The 23,775-nt window shown below is 62.1% G+C and overlaps 2 protein-coding genes across 8 annotated transcripts; one reads left to right on the top strand and one right to left on the bottom strand.

Moving 5' to 3' along the window:
- Positions 1–482: 482 nt before the first annotated feature.
- Sppl2b (signal peptide peptidase like 2B) lies at positions 483–13,533 on the bottom strand. Of its 5 annotated transcripts, none has more exons than XM_052747102.1 (15): positions 13,403–13,533; positions 8,012–8,131; positions 7,108–7,287; positions 6,792–6,881; positions 6,487–6,626; positions 6,266–6,402; positions 6,001–6,097; positions 5,460–5,576; positions 4,389–4,470; positions 4,123–4,197; positions 3,990–4,052; positions 3,799–3,898; positions 3,395–3,472; positions 2,810–2,970; positions 483–1,787 (listed from the first exon to the last, which is right to left on the bottom strand). In XM_052747102.1, exons 1-15 carry the CDS (start codon positions 13,448–13,450, stop codon positions 1,527–1,529), a joined length of 1,749 nt encoding a protein of 582 aa, XP_052603062.1. In that variant the 5' UTR covers positions 13,451–13,533; the 3' UTR covers positions 483–1,526. The 5 variants fall into 5 exon arrangements, with proteins under 5 accessions (XP_052603062.1, XP_052603061.1, XP_052603064.1 ...); XM_052747101.1 differs by having other exon boundaries at positions 6,266–6,405; XM_052747104.1 differs by having other exon boundaries at positions 1,581–1,787; positions 3,395–3,545; positions 6,266–6,405.
- Positions 13,507–16,058, top strand: Lsm7 (LSM7 homolog, U6 small nuclear RNA and mRNA degradation associated). Of its 3 annotated transcripts, none has more exons than XM_052747129.1 (4): positions 13,507–13,611; positions 14,171–14,264; positions 15,127–15,198; positions 15,806–16,058. In XM_052747129.1, the coding sequence occupies exons 1-4, from the start codon at positions 13,606–13,608 to the stop codon at positions 15,946–15,948; spliced, it is 315 nt and encodes a 104-aa protein (XP_052603089.1). In that variant the 5' UTR covers positions 13,507–13,605; the 3' UTR covers positions 15,949–16,058. The 3 variants fall into 3 exon arrangements, with proteins under 3 accessions (XP_052603089.1, XP_052603090.1, XP_052603088.1); XM_052747130.1 differs by having other exon boundaries at positions 13,520–13,611; positions 14,174–14,264; XM_052747128.1 differs by lacking the exon at positions 13,507–13,611 and having other exon boundaries at positions 13,957–14,264.
- The last annotated feature ends 7,717 nt before the right edge of the window (positions 16,059–23,775 follow it).

A 23,775-nucleotide genomic window follows, 5' to 3' on the forward strand; every position in this document is an offset into this window, starting at 1 on the left:
ATGCCTGTGTACCGGAAGAGGGCGCCAGACCTCATTACGGATGGTTGTGAGCCACCATGTGGGTGCTGGGAATTGAACTCAGGACCTCTGGAAGTGCAGTCAGTGCCCTTACCCTCTGAATCATCTCTCCAGCTTTTTTTTTTTTTTTTTTCTTTTTAAGACAGGATCTCACTACAAAGCCCGGCCTGGCCTGGAACCTGCCATATAGACTAGGCTGGCCATGAACTCAAAGATGCAGCTGCCTCTGCCCGGGCCACCAGCCCGGCTGGGGCTGTGATTGGCTGCAGGGCAGCGCAGTGGGAGGTTGGGGACAACACACACATCTCTGCAAAGCCAATTGGGGCACCATGGGGACAAGGGGTGAGGAGGGTCTGCATCCACGGGCTCTGGCCACCCCACGCCTCTGTCAGGACTCAACACCACTGGAGAGTCACAGCAGGGCACTGTGTCCAGGCCAGACCTCGCAGGACGAGAGGCCGAGATGAGTATGAAAAGCTATTTAATCCCCTGACAACCTAGAGCAGGCCCTCGGGTGGCACTGCCCAGAGCCCTGCGACCAGCTCAGAGATCCCAGTACAAAATGGCTTGAGTTAAGGCGTAGTCCAAGTGGCACAAGCAGGTGGCTGGGCCCAGTGCTCCTGTCTGTCCACTCTGGCAGGACAGGGGTGCCTAGGGGCCGTCCCCCTCCCTCCTCCCCCAAGCTCGAGGAGGACGGCCCAGCTGCCACTGCCTGTCACCCTTTTCCATGCAAGTGTGAGTGGACACAGGTCCCAGGCTCCCTCACGAGTGCCTCAGTGACATGCAGCGTGTGTGGTGGACTCTCTGCAGGCACATCTGTCGTGGAGTCCAGAGCCTGGCTGGTGAGGTAGAGGACAGATGCCAGGTCCAGAAGCCACTGCTGGGGCAGAGGGCAGTGGCCGTGGTGTGGAAGACTTGCAGATCTGAGCTGAGGGCTAGCTGCTGGGGACATGACCCATTCATGCCTGGCCAGTTCCCGCCGTGCCGCAGACCGCAGACCGCAGAACCAGAGCCATTCACTGGCTTGGAGCCGTGACCAGCAGCCTCGACTCCCATCTCGGCATGGCCCCTCCTGATGGGGTAAGGACTCCTCCTGTCGACCCTGGGCAGGGTGCCCACATCCAGGGCTCTCATGGCCGCTCCCAACATGTGAACCTGCACGACAGAGATGCTGCTCCAGCCCCGGAGCCCTGTCCTGTGGAAGAAGGCGCGGCCGGCTGGGACTGCGGGGTGAGCGGCGGTGGTGGCAAAGCACCAGAGGCAGCAGCCTTGCGGGGAGCGGAGGACAGGGGAGCTCACGGCCTGGTGCAAAGCAGAGCTGGGCGCCGAGGCGTGCCGCGGTGGAGAAGAAGCGCAAGGCCTCGGGGGCTGAGCACCATGTTAAGGAGGCCACGACACGGGCCTGCTGCCCAGGAGGGGGGCAGCTGTCCCTGTCCCCTGCAGGTCCCAGGTGGCTGGCATCTGTGTGGCATGGAAGGCTGACGGTCCAGATCTTGTGCCTCCTCTTCCTAGGCCAAAGTCCCTGGCTGCAGCACAGGGCTGGGCTGGACCTGTTCCCTATTTGTGGGACTGGGTGTGCTGACCGTGGGGCTGTTGCCGTCCCTGGCAGGGTCTGCAGCCCCTGCCTCCTCAGGCAGGGCTGCCTCCTCAGTGGGCACGGGTTTCTTGGCCAGCTCTTCACTTGGCGGCTGCTGGGGGAGGGGAGCATCTGAGTCCCTCATAGCTACAGGCCTCTCGGTTGGAGCCCATGAAGACTGAGGTACATCTTTCTGTAGAGAGGAGGAAGCTGTGAGGCTGGGAGAAGTGGGCAGGGGACCCCAATGGGACAGAACCCAACACAAATGCAGGGTACTTAGAGCAGGCATGACACACCATCCAGCACCAGCACCATCCAGCACCATCCAGCGCCATCCAGCACCATCCAGCGCCATCCAGCACCATCCAGCACCATCCAGCGCCACCCAATGCCATCCAGCACCATCCAGTGCCATCCAACGCCATCCAGCACCATCCGGTGCCATCCAGCACCAGCGCCATCCAGCGCCATTCAGTGCCATGCAGTACCACCCAGCACCATCCAGTGCCACCCAATGCCATCCAGTGCCATCAGCACCAGCACCATCCAGCACCACCCAGTGCCATCCAGCACCATCCAGTGCCATCCAGTATACAGGCTGCAGGAGCCCAGGCCTCCAAGGCCCAGGGTATCAGGTCCTGGGAGCAGGTGTGTGGGACTGCTGCTCCCCCTCTACACCTCTTAACCTTCCCTGATGCTCCTCCAGAGCCCCTAGAGAAAGGCCACTCACTCCTATGGGCAAATCCACCCCGTGGGAACCAGTAGCCCCAAAGCCCAAGAGGTCTGCAAGCATAAGGCTGGCACTGAGCAGGTCCCTGCCTACTCCCGCAGCTGCCTCTGTGACACCGAGGAAGTCCTGAAACACAGGGCCCACAGGAAGACGCTTCCAAGGAGCAAGGCTACTCTTGGGGAGTCGTGTGTCATCCACTGCCTGGGGGTAGGGGGGCACCTCCCATTCCCTCTCAGCCCTCCACTGTACCCTTCACCTCTGGCTGCAACGGGGCCTTTGGGGGAGGGCTTTGGCCATGCAGCAGGAATGTTCACAGCCTCAGGTCACATCCAGTGAATCCCCACAGCAAACCACAAGCCCAAAGTGTGACCTTCCGGAAGCAAGGGACCCGGGCCAGGGGCTCAGTGGGAGCACAGGAGGTTGGACTCAACTTGACCTGGCGGCCTTAGGGGTTATCACCGCAGTCATAGCAAACCGGTATTCACCGCAAAGCCGCTGCCCGTCCAGAAGGCACCCAGTTCCCGGCGCCACAGTGCCACGGTGCAGCTGGTCATCAGTGTGCAGGGGACCAGGTAGAGCAGCGCGGGCTGGCCACGCTGCATGAGGACAAGAGCCACGAATGTCACCAGCAGACCCAGGCCGTAGGCTGCAGGGACAGAGTGAGTGTCAGACCACCTCTCCTGGAGGGGCCACCGTGACCGACGGAGGGGAACAAGGACAAGGATTCAGCAAGCATGTGCGGCAAGCTGGTAAGATGGGCCTTCCGGAACTGTGGGAGCTGAGGCAGGGGGACTGTAAACTCCAGGCCAGCTGAGCGGCATGAAGCTCAGAGAGAGAGCCACAGGGCTGTGCAGGTTGGGGAGGAAGGCAGACGGCCATGGGAGCCTGTGTGGTAAATGCTCCACCAGCCCGGGGAACCCGGGCCAACACAGGCCAGGCACCGGACTACTCATGCCCAGCCTTATGGGTGACATTTAAAACCAGCCTGGGAGTAGTGGCACATGGGACCGGGGGCCCTGAGGTAACAGACAAAAGGCAGAGAAGGGCAGGATAGCAGCATGGCCACCTACCAATGGTGCAGGCCACAAAGTAGATCCTGGAAGACTGCACCTGGATGTCGAACCTGTGGCAGTAAGCCACCAGCAGCCCTGGGGGGATGCAGAGTCACCACGACTGTGGCATGGCCATGGAGACCAGTGTGGCAGGGTGACCCACAGGGTCCTGCCATGGCGGATGGGGACAGCAAGGATGCACATCACCCTATGCAGCCGTAGGGACACAGACACACAGACAGACACACACACACACACACACACACACACACACACACACACACACACACAGGCAGGCGTGGCCGTACAGCCACACACCACCCAGGAGACCATCTCACTCCCAGACCCTTCCTGGACTCCAGGCATGGGCGCCGTGCCCCACAGCCCACCTGCTGGCCCCGCCCCGTGCGCTCAGCCCACACCTGGCACCAAGATGTCTCCAAAGCCCAGGAGTGAGAAGGGTCGGTCACACAGGGAGAGAGGCGAGGTGTTCAGCCTGGGCACCTTCAGCACCATGGGCAGCTGTGGGGAGAGCTGGGCTCAGGCTGGGGGCCCACGCCCATCACCCCTCCGTGGGCTCTCAGCCCACAACCCACATGGCAGAGTGGCGTACCTTCTCGTGGGTGGATGAGTTTGAGGGCCCGGTGGCCACCTCCACCATGATGCTGTTCCCACTCTGCACAAGACAGGCCTGTCAGCCAGGGTGGGGATGGGAATGGGCAGCTGGGAGGGCAGAGAGAACCTACCTTGGTCAGGAAGGGGGTGATGAAGACGAAGAAGACGTCATAGACGAAGAGCACCAAGAGCAGCAGTGTGCAAGCCTGTGGAAGCCAGGGCCTGAGGGGCCGTCCCGCCCAGGGCCACGCCAGGCTGCACCCGTCACCTGTGCCCAGGACTATTGGCCCAACCAGGGCTGCTCCTATGGTCATACCCAACACCCTGGGCCCATGCCTCACCCAGAGCCTCAGACTTCCACCCTGGACTGGGCTGCTGTGCTCATTGGCGGCCTCACCTTGAAAGTGGGCAGGCGGATGGTCTTCAGCATGTACAGGCAGAAGGCGATGCCCAGGATGTCCTGCAGGACCCAGGCCCACCTGGGAGGAGAACACTCAATAACTAGGAGTTCTGCCCCTGCCTCATCTGACACCGGGCAGCCGCCGCGGGCCTGCCACCAAACCGTGAGTCACCCACCCTGCCCACAAGGGGCCTCAGACCCCAGAAGCAATGGTGCCACCACGCCGGGTGGCAGGGCCAGCAGCAGGGTCTGTGGACTGGCTCCAAGCAGACGTGCAGCAGGCCAGAGGGACGGCTCCTGTACCATCTGAATTTTTCCAGAACACACAGCTGTGGAATCTGGGAGTCGGGGCTGCACGGGCCCGGGCTGTGCAGTCAGAGAAAAGGGCAGAAGCAGACTGCTGTGGGAACACGGGTCTACTGTTCCTCACCGTCACGGCAGTCACCATGGAGACATGCGAGGACAGCAGGGACAGACTAAGTCTGGGTGGGGCTTGACTCTGTTTTCAGAGCCCCATCTCTCATCATGACTTAAACACTTCCCTGTCCCTTCTCCCAGTGACGTCTGTCAGAGCACCAAGCAGCGGGGAAGCCAGAGGTGCCCGGGGAAAGGCTTGGGCTGTGCCAGACGGTGTCAGTGACGACTGGGAGCCAGGTGGGGACAGGCAGGCTGCCCTCTGGGTCACGGCGCCAGGCCTCTGCTTTAAAGGGGAGTGTGCATGCAGAAGAACCCCGTGGGAATTCAGTGCGGAGAAAACGGGGCCTCCCATCACCCTGGGGGCGGACAGCAAGCGGCACCAGGCATCAGGTACTGCCTGAGCCCACGCCAAGACAGTGGGTGACAAACAGTGGCACTGGTCCAGCATGTCCCCTCGCTCTGCCCAGGACCCTTGTCTAGATTCCAATCAGGGCACAGGCTCCGCGCCAGGCCTGAATGAAACGGGACACGGGCAGGCGGCAGCCGTGGTGTGCCCTCCAGATGGGCAGCACCGGGCCAGGCCGGAAGCGGGGGCACCCAAGGACAGCGGTGAGAAGTTGACGGGGTGGCCCAGGACACGGCAGCACTTACTGGTCCTCGTTTCGGAAGATCCCCCACACGACGGTGACAGCGATGCAGAAGAGGGCCAGCAGCAGCGTGCGGACCTGCGGGCGCTTGTGGAAGTACGGCAGGCTGTTGTCGGGGACCCTGGAGGAGAGCACCCGTCAGCGTCCTTCCCACATGTGTGCCCTTCGCCTCCACATCCCCTCCCGACGGGCCAGGCCCTCTGGCTCCAGGATGGCAGCCCCAAAGGGTCTCTACCCTGTCCCTGCTGGCCTTCAGGGCCCAGGGCCCCTCACCTAGCCCACGTGGCTCTGAGCAGCAGTGCTGGTCCACTGGCACCCCGGGGCTGTAGACCCTTGGGGGCCTGTGATGCTGCCACCCCCTTCCCGATCCACCCTCCTGGGCGGCCTCACTCCTGCGACCTGAGTCATGACTGGACAGGAGGGACATAGTGCATGGGGGCCTGGGCCCCGAGCCACCCCACCCACGTGACGGGCACTTAGGGGCATCTGCGGTCTCTCTGCTGTGCCAGCGGGGGGGACAGTGCAGGAGGGGCGGGAGGGCTCACCTGCACGTGCAGAAGGGCAGCTTGCGCACACAGGGCGCCAGGCAGCTGTAGAGACCGGTGGAGGAGGCCAGGCAGAAGATGCCGATGATCACATAGACTGCAGGGCCGGGCGGGCGGGCGGGCGGGGCACAGGGACAGCAGGGCAGGAAAGGTACTAAGTCAAGAGAGCTGGGCGGTGGGCTCGTGGGCGGGGCTATGGGTAGGGTGGGCGGGGCTCTAGCGGAGTGGGCGGGACTCTGGCGGGGCGGGCGGGGCCTCAGCGCACCCAGGTGGTCGTAGAAGTAGTACAGCAGCACCAGCATGAAGCAGCACATGACGACGAACACGCAGATCATGACGGGCGTCACGTCCACCGCCTCGTCCTCCTTCTCAGGCCCGTCGTCTCGTTTATGCTTCATGTACCTTCTTGGGAAACACTGGGGTCACCCGGGGCCCAGTTCCCGGCAGCTCGGCCCGCCCACGGGGCCTGCAGTCAGCAGTACTCACTTCTTCACGTCCCGGCTGCCGGCCCAGTAGCCGCCGAGGGCGACGGTGCCCACGGCCATGACAAAGATGATGACCATGTTGTAGTCCATCACTGGCTCGCTCGGTGCATACAGTGCCACCATCACGGCATGGCCGAAGCGCTGTCCCCAGGAAGAGTGGGCTCAGGGGGTAGGGGCACTATGCCCCAGCTCTGCCCAGGACCCACCCAGAAGCCGCAGGACCCCACCTTGAACCAACCTCAGGACCAAGACCCAGAACCCACAGAACCTGCTCCTAGGACCCACCTTGCCTTCGCTGGTACCTACCTTGAAGATGTCTTGCAGGTCCCTGTGACTAAGCAGGGCCACGGGGATGCTGATCTCCTCGTACTGTGTCTTGTTGCCTCCCGGAGGGACCTGCAGTGGACAGGGCAGGCAATGCTAATCCTCCTCCAGGCACCAAGCCCTGGTGCTCACGGGCCCTAAGGAAGGCGGGGCCTAGAGGCTCCTCTGAACTGGCCCAGCACGGTGGCCACGCTAAGGGTCTCCAGCTCATGCCTTCACCATTTCAGTGTCCATCTGAAGCCAGGGCTCCCCGACGCTGCCCCACCACCCACAGGCGACGGGGACGCGGGCACCCTACCAGCCTCTCCTTGCTGACAACCAGCAGCGCGCGCGCCCCGCTGCCCTGGGCCAGGCGCACTTTCTCGTAGAAGGTACAGTTGCCCCGGGCCACCAGCGCGACTTGGTTGGTCAGGTCCACAGGAAGGTCACGGTAGGAACAGAGCTGTGTCGAGCTTAAGTCTCGAAGCTTCAGGAGAGACTGCAGAGGGGGTGGCGTCAGGGCCACCAAGTCCCACAGAAAGAACGGGAGTAGCACACACTAACTGCCCCTACAGGCTTCCACACCAGGACAGCCAGGCCTGTCCTCCCCAGCTGGGGTGGGAGGCTGCTCTGAGTACCCTGTGAGGAGACACACATGTCCACATGACATGCAAAGCTAGGAACCCGTGCACCCGGGACTCACAAAGCCCTCACCCACACACACTGGCATATCCTCCAAAGCCTAGTAAGTGTCCTGGCCTCAGTCCGGGTCACAGTGGCATGAGCACCACTCAAGGCTGAAAAGGCATGCTGACCCACTGTGAGCACGCTGAAACACCTGGAGACTTTGGACCTAGAGGCTGGGGCCGTTCACACGCAGTCCATGTGTGCGTTCACACACACACACACACCCTCAAGTGTCGATGGGAAGGGGTGGAGGGGCTGACTCAGGACAGGCACCTCTCTGGGAATAGCATGGGGCATAAGCAGGCATGGAGTGGCTCTGAGGGGTGAGATGGACAGTGAGCCGCCTAACAGGCCCGTCTGGCCAGGCTCCCCAGCAGGCCTGCCTCCCACAGCCCTTAGCTTTTACTCCTGAGCAGAACCCAGGCCCAGAGGGATGGCGTCCACCAAGGACTCCAAGTGAGTGGCAGGAGCCTGGCTGCAGGGACAGGTGTCGGCAGCAGACCACAGGCACACGTGGCCTCTAGTGGGCAACTCACCACCTTGCTGAGGTCGTGCGGCAGGTGGGCCCACTGTGGGTTGTAGAGGATGCAATAGTCCCTGCCCCGGGTACCGCCGCTCTGGGAGACCACTCGCAACACACCGAACTCACAGGCCACCTGCAATGCCAAGGCAGTGGGGACATCTCAGAAAGGGTGCCCACGGCCCTGGTCTTGGTGAGGGCACCAGTGAGGAAGGCAGACAAGGACAAGGGCACCTTCCTGAGCAAGGCTCGGTGGCACAGGCTTGACATCCCGCACTCGGGAGGCCGAGGCAGAAGGATAGCCATGAGTTTGAGGCCAGCCTGGGCTACAGAGACCCTGTCTCAAGGGTGAGCTCCTCCCTCTGTCCTCCTGATGCTGGCCACGCCCACCAGGCTCAGCCTGACACAGAACAGTTCTGCGGAAGGGACCTCCGAAGCAGGGAGCTACAGAAGACGGCCCATCCCAGAGCCAGCTGCGTGGTAACAGCACGTCATAGGTGCCCCGCAACCCTCTCCTGCCTCCCATCAGCTTCCCTGGGTTCCCATGACCAGTCCCTGGTGGCTTGCTCCAAGGAAGCCAGGTACCTCTCTGGACAAGAGACAGGATCCCAGGAGAGAAGCAGTGGCTGCTTGCATGCCCTGGCCCCCCGGCCGTGGCATCAAGCTGGGGATGCCCCCAAAACCACACTGGAGTTAAGGATATACGCAACCCGTTAGAGCAGTACATGAGGGGTGGGGGATCAAAGCAGCCCACGGCCAGCTGTGTGGCATCTGTTGAAATGCCAGTACTTGCTGAGGCTCAGCGGTCTGTCCAGAAGGCCAATGCCCTGAGTACGGCCTTAGCCTCCCTGTCGGCTCGGGCTGGCAGGAGTGGGGGAAGGGAGGCAGACGTGGAGGTGCAAGCTGGCTGCCCCAGTGCTAATAAGCACTTCCTGGGCTCCAAAGACTTGAACCGGTGGGAAGAAGCAGACAGTGGAGGGGTGGGACTAGGAAAGATGAGTGACAACATCCCAGTCCGCCCTTAACGGGAGCACAAGGGGCTAGATGGTGCACAACACGTCCTAATCCCAGCACTCGAGGTAGGGATCTGTGACTTAGAGGCCAGCTAGGTCTACAGAGGGAATTCCACCATGGGGCCCAGGCCAGCCCGGCAGCCCCACAGCTATGGGCCAAGGTTGAAGAGGCGGAGGGCTACATGAGCATGTCCCCGTCCATGCTGCTGCGTCCAGCCTTTCCCTGCCGAGGGAAGCGTTGCCACAGTGCTGAGCTTGGACCTGGCCAATGTTTCCCTTTGGACATCCTTCTAGCCACCCAAGAGCAGCTGGAAACAGTGTGACTTACTGACCAGCCTCCACAAAGTTTCAAGACCCGAGTTCCAGCCCTGGGACCCACAGGGTAGGAGAGAAGACTCCCACAAGTTGTCACAGCATGAACATCTAAGTACACACAGATTCAAACACAAAATGCATGTTTAAAAAAATGTAGTTTCATTACATAACGCTAACCCTTGAGAGTCTTACGGAGCCCCACAGATCTGCAAAAACGCTAACAAAGTATACTGCTGCCACTGTGGCTGCTTTCACTCCACAGCAGGCCCCTGATGCCAGAGACATCACACACTGGCTGCTGAAGACAGAGGAATCAGGCTGGGGCCGAGCTGGCAGCCCACCCCGAGACTAGGATGACGGGCCCTGTGTGCCACACCGCAACATCTCACAGGAGATGTACCGCTGATGCAGAAGTGACATGCTGTTCCAAGTGTGACCAATGACTTCAGGTTGGCCATAAGGCCTGCCTACAACTCACATGTGGTGTGAGCCAGGGCAAAGGCTTTCGCTGGGGAGATCACAGTCCGCAGCAGGAACACAGATGCTATTGTTGGCAGAGTCTCGTGTAGCCCAGGCTGGTAATCGACTCTTTGGAACTGAGGATGACCCTGAACTTGTGATCTGCGAGCTGGGATGACAGGCACACACCTGGTTTTGTGGTGCCAGGGATGGAATCCAGGGCTTCGTCCACGCTACAGTTTTGATGAACGTTTGTGATGTGCCTGTCAGAATGCCCTCTACACATCTGTGTTTACGTCTAAGGATCATGGCCGCTGCTGGCCCGTTCAGTCAGAGGGAAACCACCCAGCTCCTGAGAGCTGACTAGAGCTGTGGTACAGTGGGCCAAGGTCAACCTTCATCAAGGCTCAGGGCGTGTCACAGAGGAGGAAGGAATGGAGGGGCGGGGAGGGGGAGGGTCTAAGGCTCGGAACTCTACCATAACTTTCCTAAATTCAGAAAGTTGTAAACTCATAAGACCGGCTGCCGAGGACACACACAGAACTTGCTGGGGGGAGTCAGTCCAGTGCCCGCCAGGCCTGTCAGGAACCAGCTCTTCAGTGACGAGCCACCCACACTCCGGTGAGGACTCCCCATGAGTCCACTGCTTCCTTATTCCCACCTGGGCGGAGCCACTCCCGTCCCGTGGGTGACCTATCCAGGGCACACAGACTCTGTTTACGTCTCCCCAGAAGTCACTCTGGGCTCTAGGAGTTCACCCCTCCAGGCTGCAAACTCCTCAGGGAAAGACCGGGTGTCGCCTGAGGACCTGCCGTGGAAACAGGATGGACACCAACCTTGGATATCAACTTACAGCCAGCAGACCGACCGGCAGGGTCCCCACCAGGACGCCTGGGTCTCACACAGACCGGGCTTGTCCTTTTTAGAGATGGGGCCAACCCCTGGAAGGGACTCTGGTCATCTCAAGGCAGCAGCGCGGAGGACCCAGGTTGCCCCGGCCCCTGGGACTCTGAGACACTGACCTCACAGTGAAAGCCACTGTGGCGCCGGTTTTCCCACCACCACAGGGACCCACCGTCAACTCCAGCACCGACCGCCCAACCGTGGTCCCCAGAATATTCTCCCCGCCTCTCCAGGCTGCTGGGTGCCCCAGGAAGGCCCTGAGTCCCCAGCTCAGGGGAGGGAGGGGCAGAAGGCAGCAGAGACCACAGGGCTCAGAGCACACCCCAAACCGCCCCTGCCTGCCGTCTGGGTTTATAGGTTGTATTGGCACACAGTAAGTCCACTCCTGTGGGAGCGCCCACGGTTCCTTCCCGTCCAGCATCAGGGCAGCTGTGATACGGGCCAGCAGAGCCCTGCTCTGTGGGCCCGGGCTGGGGCTCTCTGTGAAGTGGCTTTTGTGTGAAACGGAAATCGATAGAACGGCTCTCTTCACAGAGGTCATTTACAAGCACAAAGGCGCATTCATGGTCGCCCACCCCACAGGGCACATGGCAGCCTTTCCACTCCCTCACCACAGGGACAGCACAATGACACTCTCAACAGGTCAGGCTCTTCCAAGAACCAGTACCCAAGGCTCCGTGATCTGGCCACACCTGGGAGAACCGAGAACGGACGCCCCCCACCCCACCCCCAGCAGCAAGCTTACTTAGACGCATCTGGGCACCACGAGCCCCCAACACCACCTCAGAGTGGTGGGGGACCAAGAGGACACAAAGGGGAGCCGGCGGTGGGGGCCTGGGGGCACCAGACGGGGAGCCGGCGGTGGGACCTCGGGGGCACCAGACGGGGAGCCGGCGGTGGGGGCCTGGGGGGCACCAGACGGGGAGCCGGCGGTGGGACCTCGGGGGCACCAGACGGGGAGCCGGCGGTGGGGCCTCGGGGGCACCAGACGGGGAGCCGGCGGTGGGGCCTCGGGGGCACCAAGGCATGGTGCCAAGTAGTCCCACTGCACGCTCCTCTCTCGGTAACGGGGAGAGAGGTATAGCTGGGGACATCTAGTCTCTTAGCCGGGGTCACAAAGCGGCAGTGGGTCCAGGACTGGCACCAAGCCCCTCCCACTCTGAGCTAGCCTCATTACTGGGCACTTGGACCAGGCTGTGACCCAGCCAAGAATGCCGCCCCTGCCTGTTCCCCACCAGATTTGGGAAAGACAGGGACAGCTGCTCACAGGCAGGATAAGGTCCCGGTGATGCCATCGCCTGCCCAGGTGAAGTCCCCTGGCACCCAGCTTCACCGCCCGCCAGGACCCAGGCCCTTCTGCTCCACCGTCTCCAACCCTGAGGAGGGGCACTTCCCACTGCAGGGAACCACCACAGGTATCAACTCCAGTCATCGCGTGCTCATCCCCGGGGAAACGCCATCCCTCACATCCTTCTTCTCCTATCCTTGGCAAACTCCTATTCATCCTTCAGAACCTCCCAGTGTCACTGCCCCTGAAAAGCCCTCCATCCGGTAAAATAGACCAGTAAGAAAGGCACAGGCCGGCCAGGGCAGGACTGGTCGAGACTAGATGACCAGGGGTATTCTGAAGTCAAAAGACAGGGCGAACACAGAACAGCCTCGGTGGACATCACCGGCCCAGCGAGGGCGGCGTCCCGATTCAGGCCCGGGGCCCAGGACACATGACGCAGAGCCCCCGGACTGCTGGCAGGATGCTGCAGGCCCTGACACACTTTCAAAAGCTCACGTCCGGCCGAGAGCAGGCTGTGAGGGTAAAAGCGGAGGAGATGTGGGCCACGGGGTGGAGCGGCTGGGAACCACAGCCTGGGGAGGTGCACGCCAGGGCCGGCGACGGTGAGGCTGAGCAGTCACAAGCTCAGCTAGCCTAGGCTATAAAGGGAAACCCTGTGCAAAACTTGGCAATCTCCGAAAAAAAAAAAAAAAGGCGCACTTGCGATAGCAGCACAGGCTACCCTGCGAGCCGTGCCCGGTAGAACCCAGCAAGCGCCCCGTGTGCCCGAGGCTGCAGCCCTCCAGGATCCGCCGCAGACACAAACCAAAAGGAATCTAACAGCTAAGCCGGGTGCGGGGATGCAGGCCTGTCATCCCAGCGCTTGGGGTACTGAGGCAGGTGGTCTGCTGTGAGTTCCAGGCTAGCCCGAGCCTCACAGGGCGGACAGAACCAGCCTGGGCACATGGCAAAGTCAGAGACCTGCCTGGGCTGCGGAGCGAGTTCAAGACTAGCCGGGGCTACACTGCGAGTTCAAGGCCAGCATGCGATCGTACCTCAGGAAGCAAAGCACACCAAAAGCCAACCTCCTGCCTGGGTACCAGGTCGGGGCGCATCCCGCGCACACCCAGTTTTGCACTGACCCAGAAGTGGGGACCCCCCCCCTCCTGCCCAAGGTCACGGGGCAGAAGCCGGAGCGCAGGGCTGCAAGCATCTGGGGGCTGCGCTGGACGCCCCCGGGGGAGGAGGGCGGGGACTCGCCCCATTCTGCAGAAGGGGAAACTGAGGCCGGCAGTGGCGGCGGCAGCAGCAGCGGTTGGGGCCCCAGGGCGGGTTAAGCCCGGCCGGAAGTCTGCGGTGGCCAGAGAGAGCGAGGGGACGACAGCGAGGTCATGGCCCCGGCCACGAGAGGGGCGGCCGGGACGCCCCGCCCCGCCGTGGTCCTCACCTGGGCCGCGAGCAGCAGCAGGGCCGCGGCCAGCCGCGCCGCCGCCATGTCAGCCGGTCCCACCGCAGCTCTCGGCGGAAGGTTTCCCGGCAACGCCTTCGGGACCCGCGACGCGCAGGCGCCGAGCCTGCGCGTGCGCGGACGGCCCCCCGCGCGAGAAGGGGGCGGGGTGGCGCCTGCGCAGAGCGGCGCGCGGCGGCAAGATGGCGGTGAGCATTCCTGGGTCGCGGGGAGAGCGGGGCCACAGGCACGAGGGACTGTGGGAGCGAGAACCGAGGAGCCAAGAGAGGGTGCCGGACGCCCGAAGACGGATAGGGAGACAGGGACGCAGAGGAACTGGGATCACGTGGGACTGAAGACCGGGCGACGTGGGGATGCAGACGGGGGACATGGGATGCAGACGGGGGACATGGGATGCAGACGGGGGACATGGGATGCAGACGGGGGACATGGGATGCAGACGGGGGACATGGGATGCAGACCGGGGACATGGGGATACAGACGGGGGACAGGGGGATACAGAATAGATGACATGGGGATGCAGACAGGGACTTGGGGATACAGGTGGGGAACAGGGATGCAGATGCGGGACATGGGGATGCAGACAGAAGGACATGGGGATAGAGACAGAGATGCAGAATCAAGGAGGTAGAATTCAGTTAGGGGGGCATGGGAGGTGGAAATGAGGGTGCAGATGGGGCTATGGTATGGTGGAAAGGAGTCACTGGGTGCCAGCTCCACTCACTCCTCAGCTCCACCACTCTCCAGCAGGACAAAGAGAAGAAGAAGAAAGAGAGCATCTTGGACCTGTCTAAGTACATTGACAAGACCATCCGAGTGAAGTTCCAGGGTGGCCGGGAAGGTGAGTGCTCCCTAAGACAGAATCAGGGTCGCGGCGAGCGTGGGAAGCCACACAGGGCAGGCATTTTAACTCTTAACAAGGCAAAGCTTGGGCCATGCCGTAACATTGAGAGGTACCAGTAGGCCCCATTGTGGATGGGGAAACTGAGTCCCAGGGAAAGAGAGCCAGGTGGGGTAGCACCCAGACCATTATTGGTAGATCCTAAAGGAAGAGGGCTAGAAGGCTGGGAGGACAGAGGAGGAGGGAGCGGGAAAGATGGAAGGAAGGAGTCCCCTCAACAGCCTGGAGGCAGAAGTGACCCGGGGGTCTCCTAGGCCAGTCTGAGCTATGTCACAAGACCCTGTCTCCAAAACCCAGCCAGGGCTGAGGCTATAACTCAGTGGGCAGAGCGCCGGTTTAGCGTGCATGAAGCCTTGGGTTTCATTCCCAGCACCATGTAAAGCAGGCGTACAAGCCTGCTGTTCCAACACTAGGGAGATAAAGGCAGGATTGGGGAGTTCAGGATTATTTTCCGGCCGCCTAGTGAGTCTGAGACCAGCCTGGGCAAATGAGACCCTCTCAGGACCAAAAAAAAAAAAAAAAAAAAAAAGCTATTTTGTGCTACATGGAAACTGCAGAATTCAGTTTGGGGGAACATAACGTTTTATTAACACTTGGCCCACCATGAACTCACCATCTGTGGCCCCTTCCACACTGGAAAGGAGAGGGTTGGGGTCATGGTCACCAGGCCACCACATAGGGACACACCTCCCCATGAGTTCTGTAGTGGCAGCTGTCCCCGATCTGTCCCCATGCCTGGGTCTGCAGCAGGAGGACAGTGACGTCATCCTCCCCCATCTCTCTCCTCCCCATGTTCCTCAAGCCAGCGGGATCCTGAAGGGGTTTGACCCACTGCTGAACCTGGTGCTGGACGGGACCATCGAGTACATGCGAGGTGAGCTGGCTGTGGTTGCGGGGATGCCACCAGGCCCTGTTCCTGCTCCACACCTGTGGGGTCACATTGTGGCAGGTGGTGACGTAGGGGGCAGGCTGGGGTGCAGGACTGTCCCTGACTGCCAGAAAGGTGACAAGCCTGCTCTGATGGCCCCAGGCTTGAGACTTACAACTCATTCCCCCAGCCCTCCTGGGGACGCCGGGACACCGACCCCTGTCTGGAATGTCTGCCTGTGTCGGTGGCTCTGTGCCCATAGGATCTCAGCTCATTCCAGAATAATGCCGTAACGCCCACAGAGCATCCCCTCCCAGTACCCATGACAATTACCTTCCTAATCGCTCTCCATTTCCACCTCCTGCTCACCCTCTCTGGGGCCTCTGCTTCCCCCGCAGACCACCCCTTGGTGTTTATGGGGTGAGCATCTGCCCTTTAGGGTTCTTGTAGAATCCAGGTATCCATGTCCACAGTCAGCTCTGAGACCCGAGTGCCAGGGTCTGCCCGTCCCCAAAAGAGCTTCAGGAGACGGGACAGCCCCCATGAGGTCCTGGTTGTGGAACACTGGGTGAAAGGACATGTCTTCAGTTCCTCTTGTCTGTCAACCCCCCAGACCCCGATGACCAGTACAAGCTGACGGAGGATACACGGCAGCTGGGGCTCGTGGTCTGCCGCGGCACCTCCGTGGTGCTCATCTGCCCGCAGGACGGCATGGAGGCCATCCCCAACCCCTTTGTACAGCAGCAGGAAGCTTAGGTGGAGCGCCACCTGCCCCCGGGGACCTCCCTCCTGGGGAACTTCTGTGTGGTGTTTTGGTTTCTGTTTCTGTTTTGTTTCGTTTTTTAATAAAATTGCCCACTTGAGCATCCAAGTCTCCTTCCCTACCCCTTCTGTTTCATCACTTTGGTCTTCTGAGAAGCCAGGTGTGGGGTGGAGGCCTGGGCACCTGAGGTCACCTCAGCCCAGCTTCACCTCACAGCCTCTCTCTCCTGCTGGGCTGTGGCAAGAGGACGACATCTGGGCCCTGCCGGGACCTGGCCATCCCCCACACACTGTCCTCCTCATCAGCTGTCTCCAGTGCGTCGTTCTGTCTGCCCAGGGAGCCAAGAGGACCTGGCACGCTCGGGCATGTGGGAGATGGAGAGGCAGCTGTGGAGCACAGTGGCTGGCAGTGAGCCTGGGGCCCTGGGGTCTCAGGCTGGGACAGCTATGGGGCATTTGCCACAGAGAAGGGGCAGGGCTCTGCCTCGGGGCAGACGGGCAGACCGACCTGCAGCTGTACTTGGACCTGCACTGGCGTGGGCAACCATAAATTAGTCCTGCCCTCAGCCTTCCTAGCCCTTCCCATCACTTGGGCTGGAGCCCACGGCCACAGTCCCCAGAGACAATCAGCCACTCTTAAGTTTGGGGAGCCCAGGCAGGGGGAGCCAGAGTCAGCCAGAGTCCCTCTTCTCAGTGTCAGAAATAAGACTTGGTGCCAGCCATCTCTGCTTACTGCTCCCAGGAGCCATGGAGGAGATTAAGTCAGCACTGCTGGCCCTCCCCAGCTCCCCAGTCAGCAAGCCTTGCCCCTGACAGCCCTCGAATCTGCTCCAGAAAGTCCACTTCCCCCACCTTTGCTGAGCTACAGTCTTAAGGGAGTGTGGACAAACAGCCCCACCTGCCTGCAGACAGCAGACATGTCGCCGGCCCTGGAGACTCAGCTCGAAAATGGCATGAATTCACTCCACCTGAGTGACTGACCCAGTTCCTAAAAGAGCTGTCTATCATATGGGGTGATCAGCACAAAGTGGGGTGTCCCCTGCTAGCTTCTTTCCATTGTAGACCTTACGCTGCAAGCAGGACATGTGTCCACAAAAGTACAGTGGACATCATGCCGGAAACAGCCTAGCTGGCAGAGGAGCTCAGGGCATCCCCCTGTTGCAGGAGGGCCTGGAAGCTGCAGCCATTTCAAGAGGCTGGCCCAGCACCTGTTGCCAGGAGACAGGAAAGCACAGACCCAACTCCTTGGGGCCAGCAAGTCTGAGGCCTGGAGAGGTGGGCCATACCTACTAGCCCCACTGGAGCAAGAAGGTCACCAGTTCCGAAACGGCCAGGACTGCAGAGCAAGACCCTCCTCAACGGCACAAAAACAGCCAGTGAGAGGGATGGGCAAGGCCCTTGCCTTCAAGTCTGGGGACCTCAGTTTGGTTCCCAGAACCTACAGAGGAAAGAAACAACTCCTGCAAGTTGTCCTCCGACCCCTGCACACAGGCCACGGCACTTGGCCCCACAGATACAAACACACAAATAGAATGGAAAGCACTGGACAGCCTGGGTGAGACCGAAATGCTAAAGAGCTTCATGTTACTGTGTGTGGGGGTGTTTGTTACACAGTGTAGCATCCCAGGAACTTGCTGACACAGAGTGAAGAGTCAAGTACACAGTATGTATAGAAGAGTCTCGTTTGTGGTGAGGATTTTTCTGAGTTTCTCTCTGTGTGTGCATACATGTTTTGCTTTTGGAGACAGGGTTTTGCTCTGTAGCCCAGGCTGTTCTGGAACTCACAGAGATCCTCCTGCCTCTGCCTCCCGAGTGCTGGGATCAAAGGTGTGCGCCACCACCGCCCCCTAATTTTTATTGTAAATGAGATTTTGCGGGTGTGTGACTTTGAGTTTTGTAGACAAACAATATCCTGTCACAGAATCAAAAGACTGGACATGTCAGAAGAGTCCCTCGCCACCTTGGGACAGGAGAAAGTGGTCTACGATTCAGGGATCTGGATCCAGCTCCGAGTGTTTTAATATTTTAAAAAGGTGAAATTTAATTTTTAATGTTTCCCCTTAATATTACATTGAAAATTTAATATTTCACTAGGAGTCAGAGGGGAGACAGGCAGCCATGGACAGAGGACGACAGAGCTTTGGAGAGATGAAGAGGCGGAGGGGGCGGGGACAGCGGGAACCAGGCCACCAGCCACCCTGACACGGGATCCGGGCCTCCCCACCACCACCACCGCCGCCGCCGCCGCCGCTCACCATGCCAACCGGCCGCCCCCTGACCCCGGCCCAGATCCCGCCCTTCCAGCTCCCTGGTCCGGGCCGGCGCAGGCCGGGGGGCTGCAGCCGGGGGCTCCGGCCTGCAGCGCAGGGGCCCGGCCTGCTGCATGTGCCCGTGCTCACCACCGCCCTCGGCTTCCAGGTCTTCGCAGAGAGGCCGCGCGTCTTGCGCCAGGAGGCCCCTCTCTGGGAGACCCTGCCCGGAGACCCTGCGGAGGGGGAACGACAGACCGGTCACAGCTTGACCCCAGATCGGCAGGACAGCCCTGACGCGCCCCCTCCTGGCAGCTTCCGGGAGCTTCGCAAAGTGGGCCCGATCCTAGGGGTCCTGACGGTCAGCAGCCGCGCGGCCCCGCCCCGCCCCGCCGGCCCGTCGGGCTCACCTCCGCCAAGCCTGTGCCTTAGTCCCTTTCTGCATTGTGATAATGGCCCAGAGAGGGGAAGGGACTTCCACGGGGTCACACATCTTCCACCGAACACGGTGCTCCCAGCACCCCGCCCTCTGCCTCCTCCCTCTCGGTTGCATCCACCTCCTCTAACCACCCCGACCCTCAAGGTGCCCCAAGGGGCGGGGGAGGGGAGGGGGGCGGAGTCCAGGTCTGAAGGGGCTGTGGCTGTAGCTTGAAGACGTGCTCGCCCCGTGCCCCAGGCCTGGGATCGATTCCCATCACCGTGAAAACCAGGTGTGGTAGCGCAGTTCTGGCTTTGATGCACGGGGGACGTGGAGGCAGGGGGATCAGAAGTTCCAGGTCATCCTTGGCTGCGAGAGGATGGGGGGGTGGGGGGTCAAGGATGCGGGGACACTAAACAGGACCAGGGGAAAGGAACATCTCCTCTCTCACATGGCAGGTCCATCCCGGACAGTTCCGGAAGGGCCCGGGTGGCCCTGCCTACAGTGGGACTTTCGGCCACCCAAACCCGGGCCAACCTGCTCAGAGGCTGTCCCTCCGCTCCGCTGGAGGAGGCCTGAGCCAGCCTGGCCGTGAGACGTGGATTCTACAGGACCGACCCAGGGGCTGTGGGCCGCTGGGGAGCCCCCACCCCACAGCCTGAAGCGCTCAGACCTCTCCGCAGCGGGGCCCAGCTACCTCCCTGCGCCCCGTGGGCTCTCCGGCGGTCCCCATCAGGAAGGGGGGACCCAGGTCTGCCACACAATAAAAGTCTCTAGTCCAGTGGGTGAGCATTCCGACTCTGCGGGTCCGGCAGGGCTGACCCTGAGCAGCAGGGACACAAAGGCCCTGTGGCCGCCAACGTCCCCATGCTAGGCAGCCGTGTGGACACGAGCCAAGCGGACAGGGGACAGAAGGAGGTGGACGTTGGGAGGGGCCACAGCGGGGACAGCATGCCTGTGAGCCCAGCCAGGGGGCCACGGAGGCGGAGCATCACCAATTCAAGGCCAGTCTGGGATAACGGATATCAAAAAACAAAAGGGCTGGCCAGATGGCCCAGTGGTGGGCAGCACTCGTTGCCAAGCCTGGCGGCCTGAGTCCCATCCCGGGACCCACACGGCAGACGGAAACCGACTCCCACAGGTTGTCCTGTGACCCGGACATGAGCGCGGTGGCCGAAACCAGATCCACAGCCACTCGGAGAACTCAGAATCAAACAAGCCCCAGACCGGACCCACACCCTCCTTACCCGTGGGTCACCTGACACCACTCATCCTCCACCTCCATCCTTCAAGAGATGCAGAATCTACGCCTACGGAAGGGACTTTAGGGGGCTGGGGGCGGTGGTCAGGGTGGAGCCCCGCCCAGAGTCCCCCAGTGAGGGTCTGGGGGCGTGGTCGGTTGGAGCCCCGCCCAGAATCCCCCAGTGAGGGGCTGGGGGCGTGGTCAGGGTGGAGCCCCGTCTAGAATCCCCAGTGAGGGGCTGGGGGCGTGGTCAGGGTGGAGCCCCGCCTAGAATCCCCAGTGAGGGGCTGGGGGCGTGGTCAGGGTGGAGCCCCCGCCTAGAATCCCCAGTGAGGGTCTGGGGGGCGTGGTCAGGGTGGAGCCCCGCCCAGAATCCCCAGTGAGGGGCTGGGGGTGTAGTCAGGGTGGAGCCCCGCCTAGAATCCCCCAGTGAGGGGCTGGGGGCGTGGTCAGGGTGGAGCCCCGCCTAGAATCCCCAGTGAGGGGCTGGGGGCGTGGTCAGGGTGGAGCCCCGCCTAGAATCCCCCCAGTGAGGGCCTGGGGGCGTGGTCAGGGTGGAGCCCCACCCAGAATCCCCCAGGGGAGGGTCTGTGGGCGTGGTCAGGGTGGAGCCCCGCCTAGAATCCCCGGGGAGGGTCTGGGGGCATGGTCAGGGTGGAGCCCCGCCCAGAATTCCCAGTGAGGGGGCTGGGGGCGTGGTCAGGGTTGGAGCCCCCGCCCAGAGTCCCCCGGGGAGGGGCTGGGGGCGTGGTCAGGGTGGAGCCCCGCCCAGAGTCCCCGGGGAGGGGCTGGGGGCGTGGTCAGGGTGGAGCCCCGCCCAGAGTCCCCGGGGAGGGGCGGGGCTCAGGGGTGGGCACTTGGACCACAAGCCGCAGAAATCTAATCGATCTGGACGCTTCCCAGGAACTCGCGCCCCCAATTCCTCCCGAAACCAGAGGCAGAAGGAACGTTTCCCACTCAGTTTCTGAGGCAGCGGGTCCCACCCCTCCCCACCCCCCCTCCCCACCCCCCTCCGCCACCCCCTCCTCACCCCCTCCGCACCCCCTCCCCACCCCTCCGCACCCCTCCCCACCCCTCCCCCACCCCCTCCGCACCCCCTCCCCGCCCCCTCCCCACCCCTCCGCACCCCCCTCCGCACCCCTCCCCACCCCCTCCGCACCCCTCCCCACCCCTCCCCACCCCCTCCGCACCCCTCCCCACCCCTCCCCACCCCCTCCGCACCCCTCCCCACCCCCTCCGCACCCCTCCCCACCCCTCCCCACCCCCTCCGCACCCCTCCCCACCCCCTCCGCACCCCTCCCCACCCCTCCCCACCCCCTCCGCACCCCTCCCCACCCCTCCCCCACCCCCTCCGCACCCCTCCCCACCCCCTCCGCACCCCTCCCCACCCCTCCGCACCCCCTCCGCACCCCTCCCCACCCCTTCCCACCCCTCCCCACCCCCTCCGCACCCCTCCCCACCCCTCCCCACCCCCTCCGCACCCCTCCCCACCCCCTCCGCACCCCTCCCCACCCCTCCCCACCCCCTCCGCACCCCTCCCCACCCCCTCCGCACCCCTCCCCACCCCTCCGCACCCCCTCCGCACCCCCTCCCCACCCCCTCCGCACCCCTCCCCACCCCTCCCCACCCCCTCCGCACCCCTCCCCACCCCCTCCGCACCCCTCCCCACCCCCTCCCCACCCCCTCCCCCACCCCCTCCCCACCCCCTCCCCAGCCGGGCAGCGTCCTCACCGGAGCCAGCGACGGCGGACCGGGAGAGGGGCGCACGCGCAGCTGTGGTCTCCACCGAAGTCTGCGGCAGCCTGCGTGACCCATCCTGGAGTCCCAGCGTTGGAGAGCGCTGAGGCAGGAGGATGACCAGCCGCAGGCTGGTTTGGGTGGTGGTGAGAGTCTGTCCCAGCCTGTGACATGGCGGGCGAAGAAGGCACTGGCCACTCAGCCTGGTGGCCCAAGTTCTGCCCTGGGACGCTCACAAGTTGACCTTTGACCTTCGCATGTGCCTGGGGTGCGTGACCCCACACATAAAATAAATGTATGAAGTATAGTTTTTAAAAGCTATGCCGGGCGGTGGTGGCGCACGCCTGTAATCCCAGCACTCGGGAGGCAGAGGCAGGCGGATCTCTGTGAGTTCGAGGCCAGCCTGGACTACCAGAGTGAGTTCCAGGAGAGGCGCAAAGCTACACAGAGAAACCCTGTCTGGAAAAAAATGAGTGTGTGTGTGTGTGTGTGTGTGTGTTTGTGTGTGTGTTTGTGTGTGGGCGTGTGAGTGTGTGTGCACATGTGAGTGTTTGTGCATGTGTGTTTGTGCGTGTGTGTGCACATGTGAGTGTGCGGGTGTTTGTGTGAGTGTGTGTATGTTTGTGTGTGAGTGTGTATGTGAGTGAGTGTGTGTGTATGTGTGTGAGTGTGTGTGTCCCAGCTTTTGAATCCTGGGGGTTTGAACTTAGATCCTCGTACTTGACAGCAAGCACCTTCACCCGCTGAGCGCTCCTTGCCTTGTTTTCCGTATATGAGGCTGTGCTGTCTACATGTCTGTCTGCGCCCCGTGTGGAGTGTCTGCAGGTCAGAAGGCCGCATCGGGTCCCTGGGACTGGAGTTACGGACAGTTGTGAGCCGCCCTCTGGGTGCTGGGCGTGGAACCCGGGTCCTCTGGGGGAGCAGCCAGTGCTCCAAGTACCGAGCTGTCCTCTCGGGCCCGGTGGTCACACCTTCTTCTTCCCTCTTCCTTCCTTTTTTTAAAAAATATTTTTATTTTATAATTAACCTAATTTCACATATCAGCCACCGACTCCCCCGTCCTCCCCCCCCTCCACTTCTCAGTCCTCCCCCCAATCCACCCCCCACTCCCACCTCCTCCAAGGCCAGGTCTCCCCTGGGGGGTCAGCCCAGCCTGGCAGACTCAGCCCAGGCAGGTCCAGTCCCCTCCTCCCACACCAAGGCTGAGCAAAGGGTCCCAGCACAGGCCCCAGGCTCCACAAAGCCGGCCCATGCACCACGGACAGGTCCGGTCCCACTGCCTGGGGCTCCCAAACCGATCAAGCTCGTCAACTGTCCCACTTACCCAGAGGGCCGGGTCCAGTTCCACCGGGCTCCTCCGCCGTTGGGTCTCAGTTCATGCGCTTCCACTAGTTTGGCTATTTGTCCCTGTGCCTTTTCCAACCTTGGTCTCAGATCTCTGGCTCACACAGTCCCTCCTCTCGCTCGCCGGTTGGACCCCCGGAGCTCCACCTGGGGTTCGGCCGTTTGTGCTTTGAGACAGGGTCCCTGTAGTCCTGGCTGGCCTGGAACAAGAGGCCGTTTTTAAGTGATTTCTAGTAACTTCCCTCTGGGAGCAGAGTCCACTTCCTGAGGCGTGTGAAGGCCTCTCCCACATGCCCTGGCAAACGGCACCGGCACCGTGCTCCTTCCTCTCTGTGATTCCGAACTCCCCTCCAGGTGGTGTCCCCACCTCCTGGAACTGTCCAAACGTGTGTTGTTGACCCCAGGTGGCCGCGTGAACACCACATACGTGCTCAAAGCCGCGGGGGCATTAACGTGGCTCCCAAGGCACAGACGGGCTCGTTAGAGCTTAGAGAGGGTGCTCGCTGACCTGAGGGTGAGCAGCGCTGGGCCTGCCAACCCTGGGGGAGGCCCATGGCACCCGGAACCCGCGCTTCACATCTTAGTAACTGTCAGTCATAGTCCGGGAGGGAGAGACACGGGGCGTTCCTTTCAAAACCCGTTCCTGTGCATCAGGGCCCCACCAAAGTTCACCGTGGGGACCCCCGTGCCGTCCCAGACACGCTGAGTCGAGCACGCCTGCCCCTCCCAGGCAGTCACGTACACCCCCAGCCACACACCAAGCAGGAGCCACCCTTGCCACCCAGGTGGTCCATCTCCATGGCAACGTCCCATCCACAGGTGGTCGTAAC

Source organism: Peromyscus californicus, unplaced genomic scaffold (genome assembly GCF_007827085.1).
Source record: "Peromyscus californicus insignis strain IS unplaced genomic scaffold, ASM782708v3 Scaffold_1__1_contigs__length_55948999, whole genome shotgun sequence".
Lineage (NCBI taxonomy): Eukaryota > Metazoa > Chordata > Mammalia > Rodentia > Cricetidae > Peromyscus > Peromyscus californicus.